The following is a 21,817-nucleotide window of genomic DNA, read 5'->3' on the forward strand; positions in this document are numbered from 1 at the left end:
CTATCTATCTCGTTTCTATCATACCTGATCATATCTATTCCTTAAGTCTAGCATCGGGGCAGGAAAGAGACGGCTCGCGGATAGCTAGATAGATTGCGATATTCAGATGGTAGTGAGTATTCGGGTTAGCAAGTCGAAGAGAAGAGGGTTCGGGGCGAGTAAGTTAAGGGCCCGGAAAGGAAAGAAAATTCGAGAAGCGATGGAAGCGATGGAATGGATGTCTGGCTTTCAAGAATCAATCTGGGCCTATCGAGCTCGCTAGCTAGTTAGCTGCCCGAACTTGCGGTTCCATCTATACAGTTATACTCGGCGCGTTGCTTTCAGCTTTCGGGTCGGCTGACACTGGATGGCTGGCTCGTTGGTAAATACGGAGTAAGCTAGCGACAGGAGGTCAAGTGAGGATAGGTGGCGGCTGGGTATTGGGTGTTGACAGGAAGGACTTTGGAGGGATATGATGGGTTGGGCTTATGGTTGGATTGATATTGTGATCAAGCAGATCTGATGATAAGGGAAGGCTCGGGATGGCTTGGAAGAGGATCGAATCGTATGGGTGAGAAGGGACTAAGAGCGGGCCCGGGCTTAGGATATGAAAGATATGTTCAAGATAGAAGAGGGAGAGGGAGAGCGAAATGCGGTATGATGTTTGAGAAAAGGTTAGTTGGGGAAAGGTAAAGAAAGATAGGACGGACTGACATGATGTTCCATTGAGGTCAGGTCGGAGCGGAACCGATATCAGAAGCCAGGCTTGGTTATAGGAGGGGGGACAGGGGATGCATATTTTGGTTATATTATACGTGATATAGAGTATTACTAGTTGAATGTGTATATATACATGTGAAAATATTAAGACTTGGAAGCTTGCTTGGATCTAGTGCAACTTCACTTTTGTATGTATTATATATTAAACTTTCTAGTTTGAAACAGGTATAGGGAGTAAATGAGGAAATGGGTGGAAAAGGGGAAAAGGAAATGGAAGTGAAAGTAAACAGCTAGTACTTAATTCCGCTCGGGCAAAGGGGTATAGTCGTATAGCACTTGCCGATTTTCTGGAAGTGCATAACGCGAATTAAAATACAAGACAGACATGTATGCCAAGTATCTAGAGATAGATACGCGTATAATTAACGGTGATTTGATAATGGTACATGCACTGCTTTGGTCCGTTAAGTTACTTTCCGCTGTAACACATATACTTCTTATGTCAATACCCGTTACTTGCAGCATTTGTCTTATTTAAAAGCAAGGTAGGAAGAACAGATGACGGACGAATACGAGAGACTGTTATGCAGGTGTGAGGTGCAAGATCTTTTGAACGGTGTACGGACGAATACGAACGAATGCTATGCGTGCAGGTGTGAAAGATGTAGAACAGTACGGAGCATCCTCCGTACTTGTACTACCCTCTAGAATCCTTATCTATGTTCCAAGCAACGTTTCCATCGGACCGTGAGACAAGATATACCTATCGGTACGAAGTACGGTGCATCCGGATCGATGCGGTTTCATATCGGTGGTAGTACAAGGAGTGCATTATCTAGATACGAGACAGATATTGCATGTAAGAGATCTTCCTTGATATTTCCTATTTTTGAGGAAGGGGAGGAAGGGGAGGAAGGGAAAGGAAGTATGATATGATAGCTTGTGACGGAGGATAAGGTAGGGTTACCCCAAGATTGATCCTGTAGTTAGTATAGTCTAGGAATTCCTAAATACATCTTTTGGTAGTGTTCCTGATTAAGCAGAAACTTCTTATTAGTGAAAAATAAATATAATCGCGATGTTTAACCCTCTTATTTAAAGTATCTATATTATACTTAGACTCCAGAGTCCGGATCAGTCCTTCGTATAGAAAGTCTAGGAGAATACTTATATGAAACCAATAATCAACCCCGGAGAAAATCGGATATTGTACATGTATAAATGAACTCGTGGTCCATGCCCTCGGTCTTTGTCCGGCAGCACTAAGAGTTTCCGAATACTATGCTACGGAAGCTTCTGTCTTTCTATTTCTATATCATAATGACGTCATATATCATATTTGATGTCTCATAGACCTTATGATCTTTTTATCACAAGCGAGGTCGAAGTAGGATTTGAAGTGGAATATAGAGGAGGTGTGGCTTTCGGTACTATGATAAGCAAGGTAGAGGCAAGGTTGAAAATCCGGGGTTTGGTAATGGAATACTGGAATAGGTATTTGGTTGGTGGGAGGGGGGAGAAGAGATGGTGGGGCATGTGAAATGTCCAAGTGAGGACGAAGATCATGCGTCGTCATAGGTTTCAGTCCGTACAGAAAGTATTTGAGTTTTCTTTAATTAATTACTTCTCTGTTTATTTGCTTCGAAAAGTAATGAGAAGAGAAAGTCGATGATAGGACAGGATAAATCAAGGTATGAACTGGAATAAACTCAGGATACATAGTCCGGTACTTTATATAAAGTTAACAAATTGAGGTTATATATAATAAGCTTTAATAATCACTTACTACTCTGCTTACTATACGTACGAAGCCCCGGAGTACTCAAAAAGCAAACAAAAACAAAAATAAACAGGGTCTAGAACTTGCTCTAAACAAAACCAACAGCGTTTGAAAACAAGTCTCGGTAAGGCTCTCCGAAATTCCCTTAGTCGTCGTAGTATACTATATGTACGTAAGGAGTATCGTACGATAACCGCTCGTTAGCATATTGGCTAGCTAGGGTAGAGCTTTAGTTAATCATCATACTATGGCACTCTAGTTCTAGTAAAAGGAAAGAAAGGCACTTCTGACAAGCATGGCATGGCATGGCATGCATCATAACAAAAAGCGGCTCGTCCCGTTCCTAAGTCTGGATCGCATCTAGATCTAGACTATTCTTGTTTTTCTCTTCTCTTCTCTTCTTTTCTCTCGACAGTTTCTCTCGACGGAATTTTTCCTTTCATACTCTGCAGTCGAGAGAGAAAAAGAGGGAGAGTGTACGGAGTATGTGGCTTTAGAGTGGTGGTGAAGATGTATGCAAGCATAAGTGATGTATATCACGGGCTGATTTGAGACACGTTTTTTGCATCTTACGTCAAGACTTACTTATAGATTGCGTAGAGAAAGGATTGGATACATGTAGCTTGTTGGCAGGTTTGCATGAGCTAAATGGAAGTATTTTTTGGGTGGTTAGTACTTTGATATCACAGTGCAGATGCGATGCCGTGGGAAGGGGCTCGAATTGGCGAATGAAAAATCTTTTCTTTCCGAAAAGAGGGTTTAGTTTCTAGTCCAATAGTTAGTCGTGGGCTAATTAATTGAATTCTTGTACCCGCCCTATTGGTTGGAAGGTTGGGGCGAAAGAAAGATACATCGGGTTTGTAACCCGGGAGCGCGAGGGGCGAGGTTTGAGTGGAAAGATGTGGCATTGTGTGCGCCTTTAGTGTGTGGACGGTTCTTTGATCTTTCGAGTAAATATCAGCGCGTTGAATGTGACGTATCGTGTGGAGAAGTTGAGGCTATTCCGGATAATAAGGTTCTCTACGTAAATTGAAATTGGCGGAGATTATTTGTAGGTGAGAGGTTTCCTGTACGTATATACCGCAGCTTGTACTTCTGATTAGTTTATTGGACCGTTTTTATGCATGGGTTTGTGTAACTTCAGGCAGTATTTATGATGTACCAGGGGGTTTGGTTTCGAGAAGGGTGAACTCGGATCGCAGACTGACTCGTCTGTCTATCCTTGCAATACTCGTAAAGTCTCGGGAATCTCACCTTTAAATTGAGGGCAGCTCTTATCTATCAGCACTATGTTTCTTAATGTCTCTGATTGATTATACTGTAGGGTCTCACTTATTATTCCATGGCCTTGATAGGAACAGAAAGAAAGAAGTCAAAAGAAGGGAGATGCCGGAGGCGGAGGAACCAGGGTGGCTGTATGTAGCAGGGCTACTTTGGAATGACATGCAGTAGATGTACTGTAGGTAGTGGGAAAGTTGCTGCAAGTGAAAAGGGATGGATATAAAAGTACATGTGTATCTCGGTATCAGTTCGGAGTAAAGAAGATGCAATGAGTGCATATTGCAGTGCTTCGTACTTCGTACTCTGTATATTACAGGTCTGCATGTACAAATGCAAATACAAATTAATTCATCCTTCTCCGCATTCTTCATGGATGTGAGGGTTCCACGGCCGATGGAGGGGCAAGAATGCAAGAATCGCAAGATTAATGATACCCTGATGATTTTTCGGGGTCGGGAGGGGAGTGGAGGGGTAAAGATTTCTTGCGGCATAGAGCGGCTAACGTATAATTAAATATTTCTAATATCACTCAGCATCTAAAGGGAGATTTAGAAAGAGATGTAGATAGTGGACTTGTTTGTAATTTGTAGAAATAATTGGGATTTGGTGTGGTGAGGCATTTGATGCACCCCAGACTTTGCTACTGATGGTCTACATCTCGACAGCGGATCGGCACACATCTTCACCCTCCTAGGCTTGCTGACCTCGCCCCTACGGAGTAAAATACTAATAATTGCTACATCATAGCTACCAGGTACATACATACATACTGTATTGTCTGTACTGTACCGAGTACTCCAGCTGTTAGTGGGCCTAACCACAAAGTCAGATACTGTGCACACTTCAGACTGTCAAGCGGTATCTTCGGACCTGAATTCATCTCATAATCTTCATCCCCACTGACAGCTAGTACATCATTTGCCACCCAAGAAATACTTTGAAGTATAGTATCACCTTCACCATCAGGTTGAGGAGGCGTTGGTGTTGGTGTTGTTGAATCTAGCTCCCGCCCCTGATCCAGTATGCCATGCCGTCGAGTACGAGTACTTCGTACGTGATGCTGTTATGGGGCAGATCATGGCCTGATTGGGGCGGTGATTGGTACGAGAAATGAAATGTTGAACGGTTCTAGTTTGCACTTGCACTGCTCCTCTCTCATCCGGATGCATCTCCAAGACTTCCTGGCTCCTGAGACGGATCCATGGATGCGATGGCGTGTTTCTTCGTTTCTAACTGTACTGTATCTATACAGGATTAATCTTTTGCTCTGTGCAACCCCTACAATCAGTAGATCAGCCAGCCGGCTCGAGTAGCAACATTTCAGTAGGGGAGTAAGGGCAGGCCAAGGATCGGTCAGTGCAGCTGTTATGTGGTCTGTTGAGTTCTGCGATTACGCTAAAATAAATTGATAGCATCCCCTAGCAATCCCTGGTGATGCACCAGTACCAGTACAGGTAGGTCTAGTGCTGCAGCTGCTTCAGCCTTCAAGCCTTCAACCAACCCAGCGTCGCAGTTTCCATGTCAGTCCAATCCAGCCAGTCCAGTCCTCCCGCCCAATAATATAATCATACTGTAATCCGCCCGCACCTATCTCCACTCCAACCAGACTGACAGACAGACGGACAGACGGACACACAGACACACAGACACACACACCACAGACCACAGACCACAGACACACACACACACACACCCACCAGACTCCACTCGCACCCCATACACCACACCAACCAAGTCCAAGCACGAACCAGCATCACTCACTCACTACTCATTACCTTATTTGACCTCACGCTTTCCTTCCTATCATCAAAATATATTCAATAACCCACCAAACTCAACTCCACAGTCACAGTCACAGTCTCCCCAGATGCTGTCTGTTTGCTAAACACCCCACCTCTTACCACTTGCTATCTTTTACCTGCCCCTTCCCCAAGGACTGGCACTCTAAACATGTCGACTCCCGCCTCACGGCTGCACCTCAACAATGGATTTACAAACGGCGAACAAGCCCACAACCACGACCAGCACGCCCGCCTCGAGTCCCGGGCTCTTCTCTCCCACTGCCAATCCTCTTCGTATGCCATTACCTGCGCTCCTAGATGGCACTCCACAGTCCAGTCCCTATTTGCACCCGTTGCAGATGCATAAAGTTCGAGAGTGAGTTTCCTTCTTTTTCATTGCCCGCCGCCCGCCGCCCGCCATCCCACCACCTTTTGTGCTTCCTTGCCTTGCCCAACAACAACCCAAGACCCTTTGGACTGTGCGACCACAGCACACTCTCCATTATTCCTTTTCCCTCACGTCTGCGGATTTCAATTGAGCTTTCGGCCGCATTTGCTTCAGCTCCATAGAGGGGGTTCCATACGTCACAATGTCATAATTAATACTAACTTCTCCCCCACCAGAACCCACAAAGCCCAGATCGAACAAGACTTCATCACCGGCAGAAAGCTGATAAACCAATACGAAGTAATCGAAGAGATTGGGAGGGGTGTTCACGGCAAGGTCAAGTTGGCACGGAGCCTGGATACCGGGGATTATGTCGCTATCAAGATTATACAACGCTTCTCCAAAAAGAGAAGGCTAGGAAGAGTCACTGTTTCACCCGAAGACAAGACAAAAAGAGAGATTGCTATTCTCAAAAAGATCCGGCATGCAAATGTCGTCGGTCTGTTGGAAATCATCGATGATCCGGAGTTGAAGAAGATATACATGGTGTTGGAACATGTCGAGCTTGGAGAGATCACATGGCGCAAGAAGGGCGTCCCTCGCATTTGCTTCTACGAGAGACGGCGTATCGAGAAGGAACAAAGGGGCGAGAAGGATACAGGAGACGAGGAGAAGCATTACAAGATGCTTGAGAGGAGGCGGCAGCGCAAGGAATCACAACGAGCCAAGCTCATCCAACACCACGGCCAAGTACCCACCGACTACTGGAGTCTGGAACATGGAACGGACGACGAGGATGCTGATATTCCCCTGTCGAGGCAGACGACATATGATTCAACGCTAAATCTCTCTCGTTCGTATCAATCTGCCACACTGTCAAATCCAGGGTCCCGCGTTGCGTCGAATACACCATCTCGAACCCCTTCCAGAGCACCTTCTCGTGCAAGTTCCCGTTCTCACACTCCACTCCCGGAATATGATATTGGTCCGATCGATAGCGACAACGAAGATGAAACGCCTGGGCCTTTGCCGCACATATCGAACCCTCTTGAAGGATCGTACTATGGATCATACCCAGACGAGCCGCCATATCGAGGGAGATCGCCAAGTATGGCGGATAGTATCATTTCTCACATGTCTTCCCTTGACGACATTCCACATGATGCTTTCGAGGAGGATTACTCATACGTTCCTTGTTTTACCCTGGACCAAGCTCGATCGACCTTTCGAGATACAGTTTTAGGACTAGAATACCTGCACTACGAAGGTGTTGTTCACAGAGACATCAAACCCTCGAATCTGTTGTGGACAAAGGACCATAGGGTGAAGATCTCCGACTTTGGTGTCTCTTATTTCGGCCGACCCATCCGAGAAGGAGAGACGGAAGAGAATGTCTCCGAAGCTGATGCTACCGACTTTGACGACGATCTTGAGTTGGCCAAGACTGTTGGTACACCCGCTTTCTTCGCACCAGAATTGTGCTACACTGATATCGAAGGCGAACAACCCAAGGTCACGGAACAGATTGATGTGTGGTCACTGGGTGTTACGCTCTATTGTTTGATCTTTGCTCGCATCCCGTTCCTTGCCGATGATGAGTGGCAATTGTTCAAAAGCATCGCAAAAGACGATGTATACATCCCCAAAAGACGTTTAAAAGCTGTCAATCCCGCCATCTCGTCGTCGCAAACAAACCTGCACAGTCTCAGCAAACGTACGGGTCCATCGACCGGCCCCTACAGAGAAGATGCCGAACTCGCGTACGAGGATATCGATGATGAGCTACATGATTTGATCCGAAGGATGCTCATCAAAGACCCATCGGAGAGAATGAAATTGAGAGAAGTCAAACGTCATCCATGGGTAATTAAAGATATTGATAACATTATCGGATGGCTTGACGATTCAGATCCATCAAGGAGGACGGCTGGTAAGAGGATCCAAGTCGACACTCAAGAATTGGAACGAGCCGTCGTTCCAATCACATTCCTCGAGCGTGCTCGATCAGCTCTCAAAAAGACCGTCAACAAGGTGATCGGTGTTGCCAGAAGCGAAACGAGAGGCGAGGGTTCTCGAAAACGGGCTATCAGCAGTGCCACAAGTTCAGGAACAGACAACTTTCAGTTTTCAAACACTCCTGTCCTGCGCGAGGCTCGACGATCTAGCCTTAGGGGCGACGAATCTTACTTTTCTACTGCCACTGCCAACGACCCACAAGGACATCGTGAGCCATATGAGCATCCTCTTGCGCAGAGCCTCACCGCTAGTCCCGACCTAGTAACTAACTCGGATGACCCCTTTTCGGACGGCTTTGCTCAACAGCAATCCTATTCGGTAGGAGCTACTCCCAAACGGGTTCCCTCGGGGGGACCTACAGATTTTGATATTAGACCAGGGCCGCCAGAGCGAATTGTATCAACGTCAGCATCTATTCAAACGGTCATACAGAGAGGACATTCGCACTCGCGATCAGTGACCCACACACCAAAGCCTAGTATGGTAAACGACGATGTTGCCATGGCCACTGGACCTTTCACGGACCATTTTGGGGGTACCTTTAACAGAACGTGGAGCAGAGGTCGAGCTTCTATGTCTGAGATTGAGGAAGGCACCACTTCACGTGCTCGATCAGTCGACCGGAGTTTATTTGAGTCTGAGAACAAGCATGCGGAGGCTAGCGTGGCTGTGAGTAATGCTCATGCGCCTGGTCGGTTTGAGCACTCCACCACGGTCTGCCAACCCCCATCTCGGTCCGCAGACGTCAGTCCCACCAATATAGAACATGACAAGCCGCTGCCGTCGCCGATGTTCTTCCAACCTTATATGGTCCATCAACACCAGATTCAATTGCAGTCGGCATCAACTCCAAATTTCCCCCACTCTGTCTACGCTGCTTCAAATCTCGATGAGCGACCTTCAACGGCAAATAAGACCCCCGAAGGCAAGACACCAGTCCCTCGAACCTTCCCAAGCACACCGGAGTCCTTCAAACGAGACACAAACGAGAGACGTCGTCAATCTCCAGACGACGACTTTATGCAAAAGCAGGAAGAAGAGGCGAAGCGCGCTCAATCTTATAGCTCGGTCAACTCCACTGGCATGGCATCTGCTTCTTCGCCTTCTGGTGCTACGTCGCCCATCTCGTCGGTGAACCTTGGCTCGCGGGATAAAATCTTCCCAAGCGTGCCCTCATTACCAGCGCTCATATCTGGCGCTTCTTCTGTGTCTGCGGATGCGGAGGAGGATTTCCTCACCCATCCTGGTTTCGCTACCGTTTCCGTGAACTCGACTCCTGAAACGCTCACACCGCCTGAGTTATCTAAACATTCCACTACAGAAGAAGTGTCGCCTACCGATGACGCTATTGTATTAAGTCCGGATATTGATGATGAGGGTTATAATGGCGATGGTGATCCGGCCGAGGAGAGTGATGAGGATAGTGATGAGGGCCTCACGATGATTCGACGGAAACCGAAAAAGGTTATCCAGGAGGGCATGGGTATTGTGAGAAGGGACACGAATGCTAGTGTGGGGAGTACGGAGACGGCGAAGAAGGTTGACATTGATGCTTAGCCACCGATGACCGATTAGTAACCAACTCTGCTGCCCTTGCGTAGTGTAGCAGGCTCTCTCAGGTTTTCTTACTGTCGAATTTCATGATGGCTTTATTGTTTAAATGGGGATATTCTCGGAATCTTATTTAAGATGGTATCATGGACCCGGAAACGAAAATTGGATGGGTGGATCTTTTATTCCAAACTACGAAAGGCGTCATGGGAAGCAAGCGACTTGAGTTCGACTTGCTAGGATTGATGCATGCAAGGCGTATGGTGTTCATAGTAGCATGTGCAACAGTGCTGTGTTTTTATTATCCTGGGTTGGGCAGAGCAGATCAGATGAATGAATCGCATAGGAAGTAACGAAAATGGAATGGGTAGGTAGTAGGATGCAAACTGGGAAGAGAGGATTATATAGTTGTAATATCCACCTATTCTTTATACTCTGATTAAAAGGAGATGAGATGATGCTTTTTATGACTCTGTTATTTAAAATATCCATGTACTATAGAAGAACGATTGTATAGTCCTTCATGTTAGTACTTTCGAGGCTTCGAACTAACTGAGCGTCAAACCCCTTTTGATAATATACGAATAAGGAGGAGTTGGTGTGAAAGAGAGCTGATTGTGTTAGTTTATGTTGGTATTTCTTTCTATTATACAAAGGGGGTATTTATATGCAAATCTATTCTCTTCTCTTCTCTTCTTCTCTCGTTTGTTATGCATATGTATATAATACATACATACATCATATCATCTCATATCAGTTCATATCATATTATCTCATTCCCGCGTCTCCTCCTTCTCCTTTTCCCTAGAAGCCGTGTCCTCGGGCCCTACCCCACCTCTCTCTTCTTCCTAGGCTCCTGTTCCTATTACCTGCCCTATTTCGGAGGCTCGGGGCTTCTGAGGGTGGATGTGTTGGAGCGGGTTCTTGTTTTATGAAGGCGGTGCGTATTTGGCGGAGAGTGGGTTGAGGGTTCGTTTGGAGCTGTGCTTCCACTCCCACTGCTTGGATTCGGTGCCACTTCCGCATTTCCTCGCTCTTCACCGACCTCGGGTTTCGCACGCCAACGCCGCCTCCATTGATAGAGAAGCAAAGTTATAATGCATGCATATAGAGCCAGATGAAGAGCGGTGTAACTTTGCTCCTTTATTGGATGTCTATTCTTTAGCACTCGGAAACTTCTGATTCTCGTTCACCCTCTTCATATTCGAGATCTGAAACTCGTTTGTCAGTTTGTTGAGTCTTAGAGATGGGCGACTCACGCAGTGAACATACCTATGACTGTTTTATTTTACTGAGCATACTGTCTAGAGTATTGCCTGCGAACGTAAGGGCTCTGCGTACAGGGTCCAATTCTTGTGTGTTGGAGGCGTGGGAGAGGAGGTGATCGGTCCAGTTTATGGTGTAAAATGGTGCGGGGGAAGCGAGGATAGAGGATGTGATGGTTTGGGAGAGTTCAGGTGGGATGTTGAGGCCGGTTAGGGTGAAGGTGAAGTCTGTGATCTTCGTGTTGCGGGCTGTGAATGTTGTCGAGAACTGGAGGTGCGTTAGGAGGGGCGAGATGGGTGAGGGAGGGGAGGGGAGGGGGGTTTACGCTGTGGACGGGGTTGTGGGTTGTGTTGGTGCGGGTTATGTCGAATGTGAACTGAGGGGTTTGCCCGTATATCCATTCTTCTGACTGGAGTTCGCGTTAGTTGTATTCATAAGAGTGGAACAGAAGAGGTATACCTTCAACTCATCGGTTCCCTTCTTGATAACCGGATGCTTACCCTCCTGCTCTTCAACACAAAACGGCTTCGTATCTTCCCCATACATCTCTTGAAACTCGTCCACTACAGCCCCCATAAACTCATCCGTGCTCATAGATCCCACATTCCGTATCGGCGATGGTACGCTATCAACACCCCTGGCCGTAATATACGGCTTTGCCGCACTCCTCAGGGACCCCCCTATATCGTGCAGGTAACTAGAAATCAAACAAGTCCCATGATGCATACTCCTTAGCCGCGTAAGCTTATACGCACTCCCTGAAATCTTCCTCACCGGCCCTCCATCCTTCTCATCAGGGTCCATCACAATATCATGGCGTTCATTGACCCTTACTCGCTCCACGCCCAGGCTCTTCAATGCCCGCACTACCATTTCCGCGTGTATGTCCCTGTCGAACTTTGCCGTGGGGCATATAACGCTATAGTTCACATTTCCCTCATCATGAAAAACAGCTCCTCCTCCACTTCTCCTGCGTACTAAATCGGGCTGTGGATGTTCGCGTTCGAGGTAACGCAGGTTTACTTCTACCCATGGGTTCTGGTTCCGCCCTATGACGACGCACGGGCGGTCTATGTAGAGGAAGAGGATCGTGGAGTCGGCGTGGGTGTTTTGTAGGAGGTAGTGCTCGATTGAGAGGTTTATATAGGGGTTCCGGGATTTGGAGATGTAGATCTGGGTGTTGGTGCCGGTGGTAGGGGAGGTCGCGCGTTGAATGAAGGGGCTGTTGAGGATGCTAGTGTGGACAGATCTCTTGTAGGTATTACAAAAGGCATTATGACGAATACGAGTTCGTAGGAAGATAGTGAGGCTTGTGGATGGGGACATGGAGGTGTGAGAGAGCAATTGTGGTGTTGTTGAGGTTTTATAGAAGCTATAGATGAAGTGAAGCGGAATACTTATTATAACTGGTAAAGATATACGTACCGAGCCGAGAATTCGGGATGTTGATCCGATCCTACTAGTAATCCCGAAATCGGGAAACCCCACCCCACCCCCTCGAGTCATCATCAGGCTGAAGAAAAATAAAATATTAGAGTCATTCAACAACACCACGCCACACCACAACTTCACAACTTCACAACCTCTCTTGACCGCACAATATAGTCAAGATGTCGACATTCGGGCAGCATTTCAGAGTCACCACGTGCGCCATAACTCAATTGACCCATCACCCCCTCCATTGCTAACAAATCCCCCAGTTATGGCGAATCCCACTGCCGCTCCGTGGGTTGCATCGTCGATGGAGTGCCCCCTGGAATGGAGCTCACAGAAGCAGACATTCAGCCCCAAATGACCCGTCGACGCCCCGGCCAATCAGCCCTCACCACCCCTCGCAACGAAGCAGATAAGATCGAAATCCAATCCGGTACCGAGTTTGGCATCACCCTGGGCACTCCCATCGCCATGATTGTGCGGAACCAGGACCAACGACCGAAAGATTATGGTAATTCGACCATGGATCTTTACCCCAGACCTAGTCATGCGGATTGGACATACCTGGAGAAATATGGCGTGAAGGCTAGCAGTGGGGGAGGACGAAGCAGTGCAAGGGAGACGGTGGGACGGGTGGCCGCCAGTGCCATTGCGGAGAAGTATTTGACGCTTTCGCATGGTATTGAGATTGTGGCTTTCGTTTCGTCTGTCGGGGGTGTGCATATGTTCCCTCCTACATCTACACATCCTTCGCCGTCTACGAACCCAGCGTTCTTATCACTCATTGAGACAGTTACAAGGGACAAGGTGGACGAGTTTGTGCCTGTGCGGTGTCCAGACGAGGCAGCGTCGAAGCGAATGGCGGAGGAGATTGCGGCTTTCAGGGATAGACACGATAGTATTGGGGGCACGGTTACGTGTGTTATTAGGAATGTGCCGAGCGGATTGGGAGAGCCTGTCTTTGATCGTATGGAAGCTATGCTTGCTCACGCCATGTTGAGTATTCCCGCATCCAAAGGCTTTGAAGTTGGATCTGGATTCGGGGGCTGCGAAGTCCCTGGTTCAATACACAACGATCCTTTCATCGTTGCCCCTGCTGTGCCACCGTTGGAGACGGGGGCTACAAGGAATGGTATCCCGAGACCGAGACTTACGACCAAGACGAACAACTCTGGTGGGATTCAAGGAGGTATTACGAATGGTGCACCGATCTACTTCCGCGTTGCTTTCAAGCCTCCTGCGACGATTGGCCAAGCTCAGCAGACGTCTACCTACGATGGTGATGAGAACGGGACATTGGAGGCGAAAGGAAGACATGATCCTTGCGTTGTTCCCAGGGCAGTGCCAATTGTCGAAGCTATGGCAGCACTGGTGGTTATTGATTCTTTGATGAGTCAACAATCAAGACAAGTTAGCAGGAGTTTATTACCGCCGCTCAAACCCGCCGCCAAATCAATGGTTGGAGGAGCAGAAGCTATGGCAAAGGCTGTTGAAAATGGGGCTACTAAGCCTTAGTTAAATGGATATTAAGGCGTTTACATCTGTGCCCTGTTCTTTTAACAAAATATAGAGGGTTGGAGGTTACATGAGGGGTGAAATGGAGTTACTTGGCATGTACATCCTCAAAACATTGCAAACTCCGTGTGTTGTGCAGAAAAGGCCGAGATTCAAACGAGAGAAACTTGTTCCTCTGTCACTACTGATAGTTCAGTCTCGCCATCCAGGTTTGTAAAACCAGCACTGGAGTCGCGTTCTATCTTTCCAACTTGGAGTCTTTTTCCCCTTCCATCCAATCTCATGTACATCATATACCCCAGTACAACTTCGACCATCTCCCCGCTTCTGCCTTAGGGTTGAATTGGAGAGGCTCACCAAGCATGTAGTACCATTTCAGCTCTTGACGACTGTGTATCAATATGCGCAATCTTACTTCACATGTCAATAGTATATGTATACAAGTGTGTGTTTTGCGAACCCACTTCTGATGAGGAAGGGAAGCGGTAGATGGGGAATTGAGGTTTGGTGTATCATGGGCTGGGAGTAGGAGTTGAGAAATTTGCCCTCTGCTATGCAGCGTGTGTACCTACATCTCTGCTTGGTGCGTCCAAAAGTATGGAAAACTGACACGACACAGAAACAAATCATACCTTGAAGTCCTCGGCGCAGTGCAGTATCTTTTGAATACATACAAGTATATTATATTATAACCAAACATGACGAACCGAATGTCCTCAATCGGCCATGTTCGCACCTCTATCTAACTACGGGACGACTTGAAGCATCGATAATCCATCTGGCGATGCGGCAGGTCTTCCGATGTTAACAGAGCTATATCCCAATCGGCCACAGAAGAATGCACTACGCGTCGTAGGCTCTCTGCTGTTTTCAAGGAATGTACGGGCCGAATGCCCAACCCAACAGGCGATTAGCTCCTTAGCTGCCATGGTCTGAGATGGATGGGCCACTTATGGATGGGTTGCGGGATAGGGGGGAAATGAAGAGAAGGGAACGCTTGGAGGACTGCGAGTTTTATAAATCTGTTCTGGGAAGAAGACGGCGTTTCCGACTGCATCCCACAGGTAACATCAGCGCGGGATTGGGCATCAATGATATAGTTAGGTTGCTGCGGCCTCTTATTTGATACGGCATGCTAGTGTACTATAAGATTACAATATGCCAAAACAGCACGTCCGGCGAGCAGATATGGGATACGGTATCTGCTGCGTTCGGTATGAGATGCACCGAGGTAGTTGCTCGTCCCTTTCTTGCCATCTTATCACACAACACATCTATCTACAGTACCCACAATGCAAGACATTGCGGTGAGGTATAAGCACTGCAGGATGGAGGTGAGGTATCCATATCATGCCATATCATGGTGGGGTTGATGTTGTTGTTGATGTATAACGTTGGGACCCATAATCCTATCCTTTACGTGGCTGCGGGGTATAGGATTTCCTAGATGCTTCCACCACTTCCGTCCACTTGATTTGTGAGCATCGCATCACTGGCGTCTGTATGATACGGTCCTGTACTGCAACAGCGAAACATGTTTTACAAGGAAGCAGGAATCAATCTATGTGTGGAGCATGGAGATGAGTATTACATTATATTACATTATTACATTACCGTATAACGATTACTTCAACAATCGTGGGCAGAGGGTGGGGCTTCAGTCTTGAAGGAAGCCTACCTAGGTAGTAATAGGAGCAACTAGCTCTCTTGGGTAAGAATATGGACCCACTAGGACCCTACCGTGCCGAGCGTGTCCGACCGTCGTACGGTACGGTACGGTTAGCAGGAGGCTGAACCAATAGGAAACACAACTCGGATCCCGGCCGGCCCTTCCATCAACCAAGAGGCGTCACGTGCGACATAAGATGCTAGCTACAGCTACAGTAGCATTCCCCAAATAAATGGCTTCACTTCACCCTCATTGCCATCTCTGGCTGTTGCTGTTACTGTACGCCCGACAGTTCCAGTACCTTCGTACCCACAGATGTCTCCTACCCCCCAGATGCACCGAGCTGTGGCCAAGGCGGACAGCGACAACGACGAGTATGAGAGGCCCAAGGTACGCCTGAGCTGCCTTCAATGCCAGCGGCGGAAGAAGAAGTGCGATAAGGACAGTCCTTGCCAGGCCTGTGTATACGCAGGAATAGCTTGCACCGCTGTATCACGAGCCCGACTTCCACGTGGTCGTCATGCACCCCAGAAGGAGAGCGGAGATCTACGACGGCGGGTCGCACGACTCGAGGAATTACTGTCGTCCCAAAGAGACGATGCAGCAGGTGGCCAATCAGCCCCCGTTCAGCCTCAGAAAGCCGATCTGAGTTCCAGGCTATCTAACTCCAGGCTATCCGACTCGGCATGGACGTCGATCAGCGAGGAGGTATTTGGCATCCGGGAGCTTGTGGATTCCTTGGCTGACGCCGAGTCTCCCGAGTCCCAAAACGAGACTACAGAGACAGACCGGATCCAGCGATTTGATGTACTTTTATATAGCGATAGTCCATGTTTTGTACAGCCATATGTACTTGACCTACCACCCGTACCCGTCGTATCAGCCCTGGTGGACAACTATTTTTGTCGAATTGATCCTGTATTCAAAGTAACTCATGCACCCTCGATACGGGAATTATTTTTGCTGGATGAGGACAGTCTTACTCCTGCTCAACAGGCGCTGAAGTTCTCGGTTCTGTTCACATCAGTGTGCAGCCTGGACGAAGAGGAGTTTCTCCAGCGCTTCGATTGCAACCGAAATTCCATGCGTAGCCGACTTCAATTAGCTACAGAGGTCTACTTGTCCCAATCGAAATTGCTGGATACCACCAATTTGATGGTCTTGCAATCATTCGTTATATATTTGGTAAGTTTGACATGGGTTGAATGAACAGTGCTGATACCATGCAGGCCGGCCTTCGAACACTTGTTGGCTGTCGACAGATCTGCGTTTTGATGGCAACTGCTGTCCGTATTGGGCAGTGCCTTGGTCTGGATCTTGAGCAATCAAGCCATACGCCATTTGAAACGGAAATACGACGCCGTATTTGGTGTTCTATAGGCATACTTGACTTTCTATCCACGTTCGATAGCGGATCTCACTCGGCACTTGCTGGAGGTGCATTCTTCAGAGCCCTGCCACTGCACATTAATGATGCCGATATCTCGCCCGACAACCTCAAGCCGCCATCCGTGCGCTCCCAATTCAGCGAAATGAGTTTTTGTGCCGCGACACATAATATGTTACAATATTTGAAGAAGATGATCTATGTTCCGCTAGATCCTGAGGGACGTCCACTTCTACAGCAAAATTGGGCTCATCGATACGCCATCGCGGAAGAGTGTGTTTGCGTTCTCAACAAACAATACCTCAGGTACTTGAATAATGGCGATCCTTTCCATATGTTTATGGCAATAGTCTGTGAGACGACGATCACAACGATGCGTCTTCTAATACGCCGGCCGTTGTATCGCTTCTATAGTACCGCGCCGCCACCAAGCGACAATTTCAATGTACTTGAAGTTGCTATGCAGGTTCTACACCTGTCTTTGCAGAAATCCACGAATGACGTGTTTAAGCCGTGGAGCTGGTACTTCTGGGCCAAGTGGTATCCTTTGGCAATCCTGTTTTCAGAGCTTTGCGAACATACCGAGGGCGCCAATGTTGACAAAGCTTGGATTGTCGCAGAACTCAGCTACTTGGATCTCAAAGAGACGTGTCGTGAGGATAGCATTTTGATATCGATGGAGAAACTGAAGCGTAAAGCTCAATCGGCTAGGAGTTTCAAGACTGTAGTCGTGCAACAGCCACAGCTTGACGGCGGATTGGTCCATAATAGCAAAACCACCATCGGGCTTGAAAAGAATGTGGTGGCCGGTGTTGACAGAGGCTACCAACTTCCAGCCGCTGCATTTGACGAAATATTAGGCCACGAGGGGCAATTCTTAGGAGACCTAGAAATGCTGTCTTGGAATAACTGGGAATCTTTCATCCAGGACTTGGGTGATCCTATTGAATTGGACGCAGATTATGAGAGTTACTAATTCTAGTCTATGGTTAATGTGTAGGGCCAGGGCCAAAATGTCCAGTTCATGCAGGAGCGAGTGGATTTAGGGGACGCAGCTATTCCGTAGCTATTCCAACGTTGTCACGCCAGGCTGGATACCTTCCAGGATATCCACCAACTCTAGTCATAACCGTTCCTGGTCCTGATGCCCTTCATCACTTCTCGCCCAGCTAGATTCTTGCTTGACACGACATTCGGCCAGATATTTCCCATGACATTTCTCGTCAGCCACAGCTCCATGCACCAATGTTCGACCACCCTCTTCAGAAGTTCTACCCATCAAGCGGAGAGCAAACCGGCCGCTCACGCCACCGTCATTTGTTTTGAATAGCTCGGTCTTGCACCATCCTGGATGAACGAAGTTGAGAATGACAGAGGTCTGTCCCGGCTCCGAGCGATTTACTTCTTCTGCCAATTTTCGAAATCCCAGCAGCAGCACAAGCTTGCTCAAATTATATCGGTCGGCCATATTTGCGGTATTTTCATCATCCAAGGTCTTAAAAATCTGTCCTGTCTTGGGCTCACACAGAGCTTTGTGCTTGGCATAAATGTGGACCACAGAGCCGGTGAAGACAAGATGTGAAGGCTTCTTCTGAACCTTGGAGCTCTCGCGAAGCTTGGGAATCACCAACATGGCGATTAAAAGGGTCGAGATTACATTGACTATAAGAGTGGATTCGTGCCCTTCAACTTTCACAAATTCGGCCGTATCGATTCTAGCATTGGTAATGAAAGTGTCGAGCGTCGTAAGGCCGTTTATGCGATTCCCGAAAGCAAGCACTGAGCTATAGTCGGACATGTCGAGTTGCCAAACATCCACTTTGCCTGGCGAATCAAGTCGACTCGATGCCATGATTTTTTGCCGCGCAGTTTCCCCCTTTTCAAGGCTCCGACATGCGAGAATGAGGTGAGAGACATTCAATTTATATCTTGACGGCATACGGTTAGCAAATATCAATCAGAATCGAGGAGAAACTAACATGTGTTTCGCAGCCTCAAACCCAAGACCAGAATTCGCACCAGTGATGGCAATATTTTGACCTCTGAGATCTACCGCTGGTAGAGGCGGTGTTTCCAAAATCTGCCCCTTGAGATACTGCAGCAAATCAGATTGAACCATGGTGAAATCTGTCTGTCCGAGGATGATGGTGAGATTGTCTTGCAAAGTGAAGTGAAGTAAAGTGTGTATGTATGTTGTTGAACAGATGCAGATTAGTATTGCATAGCAACTGAAGATAGACTTATATATCACATCTTCACGTACTCTCTCTCTACCTTTGTCTAAAGACCGTCTGTCCGTCGTTCATTCATTCCAACAGTTCAGTTCCCTTCGTTCGCTCTAGCCCTTGCTTCTCAAAATCCTCAAAAGCCGCAAATGCCGATCGCAGACTGTATTGTACATATACATGCATGTACGTGATTCTAGATTTGGGGCCGGGGTGCTGGAGTATTCATATGGCGTACTGTACTGTACTGTATGACACGCATTAGCCTACCGGTCCTCACTCCGTACCGAGCTGGCAGATGTTTATCTCCCATATGCATTGCGTTAGTAAATGCGAGCGGGATGTGGCGTTCGTTCGGCTGTGTTTTTTGCATTTGCAGTTCTTCGCTATACATCTCTCTGTCGTCCCCTCCCTCTTTACTCTCAGGTATCTTACTCTTGCGTTAGGTGGTGTAGCTTCAGGGTCGGGAGATCTATCGCCCGTCCGTTTGTTGATGCTGAGTAAGTAGATTGGATTGTACTGGCTATCTATCTATAGCTAGCATACATGCATGCATGCATGCAATACAGTAGACAAACAAGACAGGACATGGTCTTCATCCGGAATGCTGGGTTTGCGTGTGATGTAACAAGGCCTGTACTACAACGACATACAGTGTCTACGTTCTCTTTCTTTTCTTTTCTATTCTATTCTATACAGCGTATCGTAGTCTTTAAAGAGGTATGGTATGGGACGCCGGTGCCGGTTTCGATTTCTACAAGACGGTATGGTACGGTATAACATTCATCCCTAGCACCTCGATGTCGGTACAAGGACTGTATTTTAAAGCCGACATCTAGTTTCAATATGCCGATTCGGCATGACTATACTCCGCGTCCCACATCACGCCCTTTGCACTGTTTACAGTTCATGGAGTCTAGTTCTAGAGTCCCTTTACAGCTCCTTGGGTCTAGAGACTAGAGACTTCCCAAGTGTAGTGCAGTGTAGTATACAGTATGCGGATGCCTGAAAAACACAGTCGAGTCCTCCGTCCGTCCGTCCTGCCTGCCCGTTCGTTCTATTGAATAGACGGATGGATGACTTGCCAGTTGTACGTACATACAGACGCAGGATCACAAATAATGGCCACGGAGTTCACCTAGACATGTTTCCTATTCCCGCTACGCTGCGCTGCGATGCGGATGTTGGGGCAGGTGTGGCAGTGAATGCACTTGCACATGCTGGTTGTGGTGTTCGTCTGGATGTGACAGTATCCGCGAAGTCCTGCTAGCTCGCTCTATGATTAGGGAGAATCAGAATTCCGAATTCTGCTCTCCTCTCGGTATTTCGGTCCCGAAAGTTCACGCTCTTTGCCCGAAGCAAAGCAAAGCAAAGCATGCGTATGTGCGCAGGCCGACTACGGTAGATGATTTCTATTCTACGAGGCAAGTAAGGCGGAGAGATTCATTGTCACGTTGTTGCGTAGCCATAGGTAGGTAGGTGATACGTGCATCATCCATCGGTATTGGCACTCGGAGAAGTAGTATATACCTAGGTACCTACTCTCTTCGTCTAGGACGTCGCGACAGCTGTGGGTGGCATTTGGTGGGGTTACTGGATATAGGCTGTGCTGGGCTTTTAGTCGCAGTGTACGTGGGCAGTGGAGCATTGGATATTTTTGCGTTTGTACTTGGAGTCGATGATTGGAAGTGAGAACATGTAGATGTTTGGACTAATACACCAACCTTACGGTTTAGGAGATTCTAGAATCTGGGTTAGACTGGAATGATCTGCCTTGAGCTGCACGAGTCAATATTCCTGATTCAAGGAGAATAATTGAAAGGGGCACAAACCAGAACCAGAGCCAGACTTTTGACTTCGCACCATCAGCAGTCTGGCAAATTTGCCTACAATTCATAACAGCATATATTCATCCTCACTTCCAGGCTCTAATAATAACATCTCATTGCCATGTTCCCAATAATAATCCACAGCCGAATTCCCAAAAAGCATCTCATCAGTCTCTTGCTCTACCTCTAGCCTCTCCCTCTCCGAAGCATCCAAATATCCCAGCAAATCATCCTCTTCATCAATACCTCCCCCTAAAAGATCCTCAAACTCGTCTTCATCTCTTAATTCATCCTTCATGAAATCTTCCAGATCTTCCATTATTCTTTCTCTCCCAAGAGGTACAGGTTTGTCGCCCAATTCGTCTAAAAGATTGTATTCCTCTTCGATCATCTCCGATTCGGCTGTCGTTTTGTCTGAAGAGCGTGGGTTAAAGAGTATCCTCGCAGCTGTCGGGTCGTATAATTTCTTCTGCATCATGGACCATAGCCTCGCCTGTACCACCGACGCAAGACGTTCTGTAGTAGCTTCCTCCATCGCATCCTCATCGTTGTGCTCCAGAGATGATGGCGGGGAGTTTGCCAGTTGACTAAGCTTTTGCATAAAGATTGGCGATTGCACGTTTCGGGGCCAGGAATGGGAAATTGCTTGAGAAATCGTAGGTAGATATTGAGCATTATGTGACATTGGCTGCACTCGGGTTAGTACAATGGAACTGGGAAAGGGCATCAAGTCTGCGTACCTCCTTGAAAGCGGGACTGAAAATTCCAGGAGCTATATCGGAGAGTGATGTCTGAAGCAGCGGTTTGTCAACTCGTACCCCAAGTAAGCCTCGAGTCCTACGAGGCTCGTATCCTCCAATCAGTATTCGAAGTGCAACTTCTGTGAGCTTGCAAGCTGGAGAAATGTTCAGACCAGACAAAGGTCCTGCTTGCATGGATATTGTAGCATCAGATGGCAGAGAACGTTTGAGCGAGTAGATAGAAGATGACGCTGAG

At 47.5% G+C, this 21,817-nt stretch overlaps 5 protein-coding genes across 5 annotated transcripts; 3 read left to right on the plus strand and 2 right to left on the minus strand.

Moving 5' to 3' along the window:
• Positions 1-5,744: 5,744 nt before the first annotated feature.
• Positions 5,745-9,502, plus strand: ssp1 (Serine/threonine-protein kinase; the record flags this gene model as incomplete). The annotated part of the gene is made up of 2 exons (XM_031149436.1): positions 5,745-5,917; positions 6,166-9,502. The coding sequence occupies 2 exons, from the start codon at positions 5,745-5,747 to the stop codon at positions 9,500-9,502; spliced, it is 3,510 nt and encodes a 1,169-aa protein (XP_031007158.1).
• A 1,148-nt stretch (positions 9,503-10,650) lies between these two features.
• aim22 (putative lipoate-protein ligase A) lies at positions 10,651-12,088 on the minus strand (the record flags this gene model as incomplete). Its single annotated transcript, XM_031149437.1, has 4 exons — positions 10,651-10,707; positions 10,838-11,029; positions 11,088-11,171; positions 11,222-12,088. The coding sequence occupies 4 exons, from the start codon at positions 12,086-12,088 to the stop codon at positions 10,651-10,653; spliced, it is 1,200 nt and encodes a 399-aa protein (XP_031007155.1).
• Positions 12,089-12,372: 284 nt separating this feature from the next.
• Positions 12,373-13,711, plus strand: aro-2 (Chorismate synthase; the record flags this gene model as incomplete). Its single annotated transcript, XM_031149438.1, has 2 exons — positions 12,373-12,407; positions 12,463-13,711. The coding sequence occupies 2 exons, from the start codon at positions 12,373-12,375 to the stop codon at positions 13,709-13,711; spliced, it is 1,284 nt and encodes a 427-aa protein (XP_031007154.1).
• A 1,984-nt stretch (positions 13,712-15,695) lies between these two features.
• nscR (C6 finger domain transcription factor) lies at positions 15,696-17,743 on the plus strand (the record flags this gene model as incomplete). Its single annotated transcript, XM_031149439.1, has 2 exons — positions 15,696-16,565; positions 16,610-17,743. 2 exons carry the CDS (start codon positions 15,696-15,698, stop codon positions 17,741-17,743), a joined length of 2,004 nt encoding a protein of 667 aa, XP_031007144.1.
• A 147-nt stretch (positions 17,744-17,890) lies between these two features.
• Positions 17,891-18,922, minus strand: sol3_3 (Short chain dehydrogenase; the record flags this gene model as incomplete). Its single annotated transcript, XM_031149440.1, has 2 exons — positions 17,891-18,695; positions 18,747-18,922. Coding segments are annotated over 2 exons (981 nt in total), but the record flags the coding sequence as incomplete, so codon positions are not given.
• Positions 18,923-21,817: the final 2,895 nt, after the last annotated feature.

This window comes from Lachnellula hyalina (assembly GCF_007821495.1).
Source record: "Lachnellula hyalina strain CBS 185.66 chromosome Unknown contig00032, whole genome shotgun sequence".
In the NCBI taxonomy this organism is placed as follows: domain Eukaryota; kingdom Fungi; phylum Ascomycota; class Leotiomycetes; order Helotiales; family Lachnaceae; genus Lachnellula; species Lachnellula hyalina.